Source organism: Vollenhovia emeryi, unplaced genomic scaffold (genome assembly GCF_000949405.1).
Source record: "Vollenhovia emeryi isolate VEMERY1.0 unplaced genomic scaffold, V.emery_V1.0 DF939139.1, whole genome shotgun sequence".
NCBI classification, from domain to species: domain Eukaryota; kingdom Metazoa; phylum Arthropoda; class Insecta; order Hymenoptera; family Formicidae; genus Vollenhovia; species Vollenhovia emeryi.
Window position 1 is genome coordinate 2212863 of NW_011967227.1, and position 10323 is coordinate 2223185.

Sequence of the window (10323 nt, forward strand, 5' to 3'; positions counted from 1 at the left end):
AACCGTCGCAAAGCAAAAGTAGGCGTGGTTTAGCCGAACTGAGCACACCATGTTATCCCTTCCACCATGGACCACAGCGTGCTGTGAAAGTAGCGGAGTTCGCATCACTGGGCCGTAACGTAACCGCAGTTCCACCGGTTCCACGTGTCTCGCATCAGTTTGCGGTATCGTGCATGTGCTGTTCGCGAACGTATGTAATATTTACAGTTGTTGCTGTTTGCAACGAATGCATTCAAGATGGTAAGCACACAACATGACTGATTGAACAATGAATTTTACAGTTTTCATCTTACGTATGACGTAAACGTGAAGCATCTTGTCGCGTCTTCGGCCTGTGTGCCTGTCGGTTTCCGCAATCGTAATTTTCAATTGTCACAGTGCAATGGTAACAATTGGTCGTTCAATATATCCGATTTGTTACAATGATTTGTTACAATGACATATGCATTCTTTTGCATGGATCGCTAATGATACGTGTCTTGTTTAACAGACGACAGAAAGGAAAGGAACCGTTAAGGTTGAGTATCTTCAAAATATTGAAAGCGAGATACAGAAGATATGGGATGCCGAGAGGGTGTACGAAACGAATGCATCTGTGTCAAGTAGGAAACCAGATGAAAAGTTTTTCGCGACTTTCCCGTATCCCTACATGAATGGACGTCTCCATCTCGGCCACACCTTCTCGTTATCAAAGTGCGAGGTACGTGTCTCAAGTTTTTACAGTCTGATGCGTTTCCTTGTATACAATTCTAATGCTTCATTATTCCTATTATTCCTGTAATTCTTATTCAACGTCTTAAACTAGTATGACTTTAAAAAGTGTGTATTTATTAGTTTGCTACTCGATACAATCGCCTCTTGGGAAAAAATGTACTCTTTCCCTTCGGGTTTCACTGCACGGGTATGCCTATTAAAGCGTGTGCTGACAAATTGGCGAGAGAAATGGAAACGTACGGTTATCCACCGAAGTTTCCTGAAGCAATTGAAACAACGGAGGAGAAAGAGGACGATCTGCCGAAGGACAAGAGCAAAGGGAAAAAGAGTAAAGCAGTCGCCAAAGCCGGTGCGGCTAAGTATCAGTGGCAGATTATGCAAGCCCTTGACTTGCGAGACGAGGAAATCATAAAGTTTGCCGACGCTGCATATTGGTTGGATTATTTTCCACCGCTCGCTGAGAAAGACTTAAAATCTATCGGTCTTCATGTAAGATAAAAAAGAACCAACACAAAAAACAGTAATCTCTGAACAATTTTCCAAAAGTTTCACATATCTGATTTTAAATACTCTAGATCGACTGGCGAAGAAAATTTATTACGACGGATGTAAATCCATTTTATGATTCTTTTATACGCTGGCAATTTAAGCACTTGAAGTCTCGAAACAAAATCAAGTATGGAAAGAGATACACTATTTATTCGCCAAAAGATGGTCAGCCTTGTATGGATCATGACAGATCCTCTGGTGAAGGCGTTGGGCCGCAGGAATACACGTTGATCAAAATGAAGATTCGACGTCCTCCAAAAATCATGTAGCGCTTTTACATTATTATTATTTTTCGACTCGCTGAGACTTTATTATTTATTGTAAAATGAATAATACGTTATTGTAGAAGTTCCGACGGCAAACCAGTTTATCTCGTGGCTGCGACTTTAAGACCAGAGACAATGTACGGCCAAACAAATTGTTGGGTTCATCCGGACATGAATTACATAGCGTATAATTTAGCACGCGGGGACGTGTACATTTCTACGGAACGCGCGGCGAGGAATATGTCCTATCAAGGGTTCTTTAAAGACGAGGGAAAAATAGATGTTGTTGGAGAACTCACGGGCAAGGTATGTCTGGTTGTTGAACAGACATAGAGTTATACAACTTGGAAATCTTTATATAAGAAATATTTGTAGGACTTGTTAGGACTGGAATTGGAAGCTCCCCTCACATCTAACGAGGTGATTTATGCGCTGCCTATGTTAACGATAAAAGAAGACAAGGGTACTGGCATTGTAACTTCCGTCCCTAGCGATTCTCCTGACGATTATGCCGCATTGGTAGATCTGAAGAAGAAACAGCCGCTTCGAGAGAAATACGGAATTGTCGACGAGATGGTATTGCCATATAATCCAGTAAGTAGATTATATTGTATGATGTAATATGCGACCTATGAATTACCTGTGAATGATTGACAAGGATCGTGAAACTTGATACCTTTGTATTATATTGCATTAGATTCCAATCATCGAAGTTCCAGAACTTGGCAATTTAGTAGCAGTTACATTGTACGATAAGCTAAAGATTCAATCCCAAAATGATAAAGTTAAACTCGCGGAAGCAAAGGAAACAGCATATCTGAAAGGATTTTACGATGGTGTACTATTAGTAGGTCCGTATAAGGGCAAAAAAGTACAGGATATTAAGAAGCTAGTACAGACGGAGATGAAAGACAGTGGCGAAGCGGTGATTTATTATGAACCAGAAAAAACTGTTATTTCGAGATCAAACGATGAGTGTGTAGTGGCCTTATGTGACCAATGGTACTTGGATTATGGCGAAGAGAATTGGAAGAAGGAGACGCTTGAGGCTCTAAACAATCTCGAAACCTTTCACGACGAAGTTAGAAAGAATTTCCTTGCTTCTTTAGACTGGTTGCACGAGCACGCATGTTCCAGAACTTATGGACTTGGTAAATAAATTATTTCAAAATAAGTAGAATGTGATTTAGTCTTATGAACAATCTTTTCAATTCTCATATTTTCAGGCACTAAATTACCATGGGATAAAAGCTGGCTAATAGAATCTCTGTCAGATTCTACTATTTACATGGCTTATTATACAATAGCGCATTTCTTGCAAGGAGGAACTTGTAAAGGAGATGGAGTTAATGAGTATGGAATAAAGTAAGATTAAAATGATTGACGTTGTATCGTTTAGCCGTGATTATAACTTATTAATCATTGCAACAACCGTTTCTAACAGAGCTTGCGACATGACGTCGGAAGTATGGGATTATATCTTCTTTAAAGATGCTAAACTGCCCAAGACAAATATAGACAAAGTATTTCTGGATCGTATGAGGCACGAATTTCAGTATTGGTACCCTGTAGATTTAAGGGCGTCGGGAAAAGATCTAATACAAAATCACCTTACGTATTTTCTCTATAATCACACAGCGATGTGGCCAAATCAGCCCGAGCTATGGCCACAAGGAATAAGAGCAAATGGTCATCTGCTTTTGAATTCAGCAAAGGTAACGTGAAATTATTCGAAATTTTTATCAAATTTTATTTATGTATTCACTCTTGCTTCAACACGCAGATGTCGAAGTCGGAGGGTAACTTTTTAACACTTGCCGAGGCTGTGAAAAAATTCTCGGCCGACGGAACGCGTCTCTGTCTAGCCGATTCTGGTGATTCGATAGAGGATGCCAATTTCCTCGAAGGTACAGCCGATGCGGGAATTCTTAGACTGTATAATTTTGTAGAATGGGTCAAAGATGTATTGAATACGAATCATCACTTCTGTCGCAGTGCTCTGCAAGATTTTCACGATAAAGTATTCGAAAGGTACCTCTTCGTTTTCATTTCTTCGTACTATTATTACAGAATTGCAATGGCACATGTATTCGTTGCAGCGAAATTAATTTGAAAACACGAGAGACTGGTGAAAATTACTCGAAAATGCTTTACAAAGAAGCATTAAGAACAGGATTTTACGAACTTCAAACAGCTAGAGATAAATATTTGCAGCTAAGTCCAATGGTCAATCTGAACCTAATGAAGAAGTATATAAAGATTCAAGTAATTCTTCTGTCTCCCATTTGTCCACATGTTTGCGAACATATATGGAGTAACTTGCTCAAGGAAGTAAGCTTTGGCACCGAAGCGAATATTTGTACGTTATCCTAAAATTGTAACTTGACAAAAATTTAATTAACTAATGTGATTCATTAGAATGGCAGTATATTAAATGCAAAATGGCCCGCGGTAGGAGAGATAAACGAAATTTTCATAAAATCGTCCGAGTACCTAATGGGTGCTGCTCATACATTCAGAATTCTTCTGAAAAATTACATGACACCGAAGAAGTCCAAGGGAAAGAATGATCTTGCCGACACAGAGAGACCCAGGCAAGGAATTATCTGGGTGGCTAAGACTTATCCTCCTTGGCAAAGCATTATCCTTACAACGATGAGGGAAATGTACTCCGTAAGCATCATAACGACAATCGAGTACGCGATAATTAATTTCTCTCGTGTTAACGCTTATACTTGCATCGCAGAAAAATGGAAACAAATTACCAGACAATAAAGAACTCTCTACAGCGTTCGCTGGCAAAGCTGAGTTGAAAAAATATATGAAAAGGACAATGCCGTTCGTGCAGTTTGTCAAGGAAAAGATGGAAACCGCTGGCCTCAGTGCGCTGAATTTGACTCTTGATTTCAATGAATTCGACGTACTCGAAAACAACAAAGATTATCTTAAAAATACATTAGGCGTAAGCAAATACATAATTTTCATTTTATCTAATATTCGACTATGTATCATCTACTGTATTTTTGTTTATTACCAGCTTCAAGATATCGTCGTTAAATACACGGATGAGGCTCCAGAAAAGACGAGAGAAGAATGTTGTCCAGGTGCACCGTACATGAACTTTTCTGCGACGCCCATAGTCTCAATAAATCTTGTTAATCCGCAAAGTTGTAGCAATTTACTCGAACTGTCCATGGCAATTTTGACTGTAACTGCTGCAGACATGGTGTCCTTTATTGCAAAACAACATAAGCATATAAAAGGTAAACGGGGACATTTAATTTTTTATATAATATATTGTATAATTTATTAATTACACAATGATCAACAAGATTAAGAATTTTTTAAATATATACTTTGTCCAGATCCTGCCTCAATCGTGTTATATCGGTATAACGATCCGATTTTGGGACCCAGAGTTAGACCAGTAGCAGGAAACATTTTAAAGGGAAAAACTGAGATTCCACGGAATGCTGTGTTTAACGCAAATACTGAAATGGATAGCGTTGAAGTCAGCGTTGCAGATAAAACATATCCAGTAGGCGAGTCTTTGATATACATTGATAAATCTCTTGAATAAATGATACATTTGATTCAATGCGACGAAACATTTATCTAAGAAATGAATTAAAAAAATGTTTAACGTTTGCTAAAATAACAAATGTATGTGTTTATAAAAAAAGGAATATGCTTTATGTTTTTTTTAATTCTTACACATCTCATAACTTTTCTCATATTTTATTCATATGTACACATCAGTATTTTCAGTCAATTTACTCGACATTTCAAGGCGCTTTGGGTGTTGCATTAGCCATAGTCCTCAATCTTGTACTCCACAAATCTCACGTAGCCATAAATGCGTTTACCTTTAACAGCAACTGATGAAACGAAAACTATTAAAGATGAGTGGTTTATCTTTGATTCTAACGAGTGTACGTATCGATATAAAAATTGGTATAAAAACTATCTTAGGTATTCAGAGATCGCTGGTATCAGCGGAGATGATGAAATCATTTTGCGCGCATTCACGTTCGCGATATCGATCCACTTCCGATCGTATCATCTTGATGTCTTCCGCGAAGATCCTGCAGCAGCCGCCGATGTAACGAATCCCCATGCCCATCCACTCCGACAAGGGCAGATTCAGGGAATGATCGTCCGGGACCGCGGTCCATCCGTCGGTCGCGGAATAGCTGCCACCTCTGTTGGGGTACGCCACCAGGGGAATCTGATCCCGCCCTGATGATTCTGCATTGATACCTCGCAGCAAGGGAGTCACGTGTCTCGGGTCGACGCAGTTGACGCCAATCGCAACGATTTGCGATGGCAGGGCGCGATAGCAGCTCAGGGCTATTTCCTGGAACACGCCGCCGTCCGAGATCAGCCGATCGTCCCGGCACGAGAAGGAGAGCCACGCGCGAGCGTGAGGATACTCCCTCAGCAAGTCCAGCAAGACTTCCGCTTCCTCGACACAGGGTATAGTTTCGAGGGCCAGCAGATCGACGCCAGCGTCTAATAGTGCTTTAACGCGCGGTCTGTGCCAGTCGATCAGTTCTCGTCGGGATACGGTCTTTCCATACGAGCCCGTGTATTCAGACGAGTTGTGCAAACAAGCGCCATAAGGACCGCAGGAACCAGCGACCTTGGGTCTTTGCTCTGAACTGAGATTCTTCTCTCGGACGTAATCGTCCACGGCTCTCCTGGCCAAGTTTGTGGCTGTGGCAATTAAATGCAAACTCTCGCTCTCGCTTATGTTCAGATACTTTGTTAAGCCAGGCACGGACGCTTGGTAGGTATTGGTCTCGATTATTTCGGCCCCGGCGCGCAGGAAGTCCAGGTGCGTGGCGTGAACAGCAGTGGGATCAGTCGCGAGGAATCGCGCCGTCCACAGCGGATCGCCGTCGATTTTCGCGCCCACGTGACGCGACAGTTGCCCGGAAAAGCCGCCGTCCAGAATTCTCGTAGTTGTCCACATGATTTCTAATGCCAGCTAGCGAGTAGGGCAATTCCGCTTCGTAATTTTAAATGACCAACACTATCGTCAACCTAGAGATGGGCAATGTTAAAAAAATGGATTATATAATAATCGATTATTACAAAACGATAATCGCATAATCGCTTTTTCAACTAATTATTTAAAAAAAATGGTATATAGTTTTTATTTTGTATTAATTTATCTGTTTATTTTGGGCATTTTTACATTTATTTATTACATATTGTTCACAAAAATGAAACATTTTAATTGGTACTAAAGTATACAATACCGCAGAGAGAAATCTGAGAGCGGCCACGCCGGCGTTTTACTCGATACCGTTTTCGCTCGGCTGATGCCGGCGCCTTGCGCCCAGTTTCATTTTTCGAACTATGCAATACAGTCATTTACATCGTAAATACAATGACGGTATTGGTCGATAAGTCAAACGGGAGCATACTGGGGTATGCGACCGGCTGTCTTTAATGATATTTTGTCAGTGGTTTTAACGAATTTAATAACAGAATAAGAATAGGTTAAGGTAAGCCACTGTGTCATTTATTTTAATGAATGTAATAAATGTGAACGCAGGAAAACTCATTGTTTTCCTAGATTTAAGAAATTAGAGAAAGATAGAAAGAGAACTAACTAACATTAAAATTAATTGATACTAGTAGAAGTGGATATTAGAGGGCAAATTAAATTGAGGTTATAGTTAATCCGTGTTCTTAAAAATTAACATTAGAAACGTAAGAATAAAAGATTTCAGCCCTCGTAATCGAGCAACAACATTTTTAAAGGATGGCTGGTTGTTCATTATCTGCAGAAAATGAAATAATTTTGAGGCAATACTTTATTGAAAGCAGATTGTAAGCTTTTATTTTATTAATGTTTGCATTTGTGTGCATATCACATCACATTTTGAAATTTTCAAAAATTTTTTGATTTTTTGATTAATTAATTAATTTTTACTAGTAATCACATTTGAGTTGCGTAGTACTGTCACTTGTGTAGTGCTCTAAAAGATGTAATTATGTGCAATTATTGTAATATATTAGAAATTATAATTATGTATTAAAAAGCGAAATTAATAAAAAATACACTTTGCAGAGAAATAGATTGAGAAATTATGGCGATGCAGTCGAGATTTCTGCTACAAAAATTTGGCTATGATTTTGATGAAGGTATTATATACATATATATACACGCAATATATCTTATATTAATAGAACTTAAACTAAAAGAGCTCAATTAGCTAACAAAATCTTAAACTATTATTGATGTTATTTAAAATTGGCTGTATACATAAAAATTAAATAACATTTTTATTTAAAAATGAATATATGTACTGTGTATAAAAATGAATATATTACTTACATGTATCATATTAATTAAATTTTTTTTTTAATTATTACATTACATACTTTTAATTTTTGAAATTCTAACGACTCTAGCAAATAAAGTATTTTTACTAAGAGATAAATATAAATGTTAAATATTATTGCAGATGGACGACTCCGACAATTTGATATGGTTTCTGGTTTGACTAATAAAGGTTTTGAATTTAAAGTTAGTAACAATGAGGAACATAATCAGAAGCGATATGAAGAATTAGGCGAAGTAAGCAATAATTTATAACAATTTAGGAATAATTAATGAGTTTAGATATTATTATAGTTGTACACTCTGTTACAGATAATTACTTGCTACGTATATGAATTGCTACAATTGGAAGGTTTGGAAAAAGTGCCAGTACCAAAGATCTCTCAGAGTTCATTAGAATCCAGATCATTTATATTTGCAAGTCCAAATATTTATGACTACGACAAATTGATAATATTGATTCATGGTAGTGGTGTTGTCAGGGCTGGACAGTGGGCTAGGCGTTTAATAATAAATGATAATATTTCCACTGGTACACAAATCCCGTATATTAGAAAAGCAAAGGAATTGAATTATGGCATCTTAGTGCTTAATACCAATGACAATGAAAGAATTGTTGCAGGAGAATCGCATAAAATTATAGTAAGCTGTATATCAAGTTCTCGATAACATTGTATTTGATTATTTATTTTAACTGTTAATTGTCTGAATTTTAATTTTAAATGACTAAATATTTTTTATTAGGGTAGTGAAGATCCTCATAAGCACGTAGAAACAGTTTGGAATGATTATATTCGAAATTGTAAGGCGAAACATATTGCTATTGTTGCACACAGTTATGGAGGACAGTGTGTGGTTCAATTTGTAAGTAAATCGAATTTAGATAGATTTGTGTACGTAATAATATTTCTATTATTATATATAGTACTCACAATCATATTGTTATAGGCAAGAAAATACGCAGACGAATTTAAACAGAAAGTTTTTGCAGTAGCTTTAACAGATGCTTTTCTTACAAAATCTCAGGAAGGAGCAAATGTGATAAAAGTAAGTATATCGTAAATAAAATTATAATTCTATCTCTGCCAAAGAATAATAGGGTTAAACAACAGAGATTTAATTTCAAAATATATGTTAAATTCAATTATGCAAATATCACAATTGATTCTATAATAAATGAGTGAAAAAAGAAGAAAAGATTGAAAAATAATCACTTTTATTACTTTATTTAATCACAATTACAAACTCTCTTATATGATAAACAAGTAAATTTTTATTTTAATTAACCTGATCTAGATGTGTAAAGCATGATAATTACGGCAATTTTATGGATTGTAATTTCTATGTATTGTAGATTTTCAGGAACTGGATCTGTTCGGATCAACCATTAGATACACCTCTTCGTACTGTGAATGGAGATATCGAATGTGTATCAGCCGGTATAAATGTTTACTTGATTATTATTTTATTTTAATTTATTATTTTATTAACTCAATAAGATTCTGGAAACAAACATGCATTTTCTTTGCGTTGCATTTTCTAGAAACAAAAATATGGAAATTAACATATCAAATTTTTTGTTGAAACAGGTCATACTGTCCACGAAATGTCATCGTCTTCTTGTATGGCATCATTGTTTGACTTTATAGAACATCGCTATAAATATGTTTCCTAGTGTAACGATGAGAATAATTATTTAATCGTATATGTAATACCTGTGCACTCATGGTGAAAAAGAAAAAGTAAATATTTTTTCACATTTTTTAATACCATAGCCTTGAAAAATAAATAATTATAGCACAGAGTTGTGCGTCTGCATTTAATAAAGTGCGGCTGCATTAAAGATTCAAGTTCAATTCCCTGAGATACTCTGCAGATATTCTCTGAGTCAATTTTTTTTTCTTTCAGTTCGTGCTGACTGGTGCTCGCGGCGCGGGCAAGGCTGATTGGCCGGTCGCGGGGCGCGACGCAGTGGTGGGGGTAAACTCTCCTGAGGTCTGTTCGCGTTGCATGCTCCAACAACCAATACCGTCCTTCTGTTTGCAATTTGAGTGACGGTATTGGTCGTTGGGGCAAGCAGGAGCATGTGGAGCGTGCAACGCGAACAAACTTCTAGGGATACTCTTCTAGGATGCGTTCGCAAACGTCACTCGAGTGCACTTCCTCTTCCTCTTCTTCTATCCTATTCTTCTTTCCCGTTCACTCAAACGCGAAACGGAAAAACTGCAGTACACCCGGATGACGTTTCCGAACGCACCCTTGCCGAGAAGGAAAAGTTTGGAGATTCTTGATTATTCCCTAGTAACATAATTAGAGCTGATTCTTTGTCCGCCCAAGGTTTGGCGAAAATAAAAATAATGAGAGAAGCTCGTAAAGTGATTTGGTTACTACTGTGGAATTTGTCAAAAATATCTTAATAATGAGGTAACATGATATTTA

At 37.4% G+C, this 10323-nt stretch overlaps 3 protein-coding genes across 10 annotated transcripts; 2 read left to right on the forward strand and 1 right to left on the reverse strand.

Annotated features, from left to right (window-relative positions):
- Window positions 1-51: 51 nt before the first annotated feature.
- Window positions 52-5215, forward strand: LOC105567290 (leucine--tRNA ligase, cytoplasmic). 2 transcript variants are annotated; one of them, XM_012022052.1, is made up of 16 exons: window positions 52-190; window positions 282-385; window positions 491-700; window positions 835-1203; window positions 1290-1528; window positions 1610-1835; window positions 1905-2123; window positions 2227-2680; window positions 2756-2894; window positions 2974-3244; window positions 3313-3560; window positions 3629-3860; window positions 3948-4202; window positions 4276-4491; window positions 4567-4792; window positions 4895-5215. In XM_012022052.1, exons 2-16 carry the CDS (start codon window positions 383-385, stop codon window positions 5107-5109), a joined length of 3522 nt encoding a protein of 1173 aa, XP_011877442.1. In that variant the 5' UTR covers window positions 52-190; window positions 282-382; the 3' UTR covers window positions 5110-5215. The 2 variants fall into 2 exon arrangements, with proteins under 2 accessions (XP_011877442.1, XP_011877441.1); XM_012022051.1 differs by lacking the exon at window positions 282-385 and having other exon boundaries at window positions 52-240.
- A 36-nt stretch (window positions 5216-5251) lies between these two features.
- On the reverse strand, window positions 5252-6855 carry LOC105567294 (homocysteine S-methyltransferase 1-like). Its single transcript, XM_012022056.1, has 2 exons — window positions 6794-6855; window positions 5252-6575 (listed from the first exon to the last, which is right to left on the reverse strand). Exon 2 carries the CDS (start codon window positions 6502-6504, stop codon window positions 5506-5508), a length of 999 nt encoding a protein of 332 aa, XP_011877446.1. The 5' UTR covers window positions 6505-6575; window positions 6794-6855; the 3' UTR covers window positions 5252-5505.
- A 98-nt stretch (window positions 6856-6953) lies between these two features.
- Window positions 6954-10250, forward strand: LOC105567293 (UPF0528 protein CG10038). 7 transcript variants are annotated; one of them, XR_001009347.1, is made up of 10 exons: window positions 6954-7042; window positions 7271-7370; window positions 7612-7685; window positions 8009-8121; window positions 8197-8526; window positions 8629-8748; window positions 8833-8931; window positions 9239-9323; window positions 9474-9626; window positions 9793-10250. XR_001009347.1 is itself a non-coding variant. In XM_012022054.1 (9 exons), the coding sequence occupies exons 3-9, from the start codon at window positions 7631-7633 to the stop codon at window positions 9557-9559; spliced, it is 888 nt and encodes a 295-aa protein (XP_011877444.1). In that variant the 5' UTR covers window positions 6969-7042; window positions 7264-7370; window positions 7612-7630; the 3' UTR covers window positions 9560-9656. The 7 variants fall into 7 exon arrangements, 1 of the variants encoding a protein (XP_011877444.1); XR_001009348.1 differs by having other exon boundaries at window positions 6962-7042; window positions 7302-7370; XR_001009344.1 differs by having other exon boundaries at window positions 6969-7042; window positions 7264-7370.
- The last annotated feature ends 73 nt before the right edge of the window (window positions 10251-10323 follow it).

Coding starts and splice junctions, on each gene's coding strand:
- LOC105567290 (XM_012022051.1), top strand. Junction 1,836..1,904: donor TTGGAGAACTCACGGGCAAG/GTATGTCTGGTT, acceptor AAATATTTGTAG/GACTTGTTAGGACTGGAATT. Junction 3,861..3,947: donor GGAGTAACTTGCTCAAGGAA/GTAAGCTTTGGC, acceptor GTGATTCATTAG/AATGGCAGTATATTAAATGC.
- LOC105567294 (XM_012022056.1), bottom strand. CDS start 6,504: ATGTGGACAACTACGAGAATTCTGGACGGCGGCTTTTCCGGGCAACTG.
- LOC105567293 (XM_012022054.1), top strand. CDS start 7,631: ATGGCGATGCAGTCGAGATTTCTGCTACAAAAATTTGGCTATGATTTT. Junction 8,122..8,196: donor GATATGAAGAATTAGGCGAA/GTAAGCAATAAT, acceptor ACTCTGTTACAG/ATAATTACTTGCTACGTATA. Junction 8,932..9,238: donor AAGGAGCAAATGTGATAAAA/GTAAGTATATCG, acceptor TATGTATTGTAG/ATTTTCAGGAACTGGATCTG.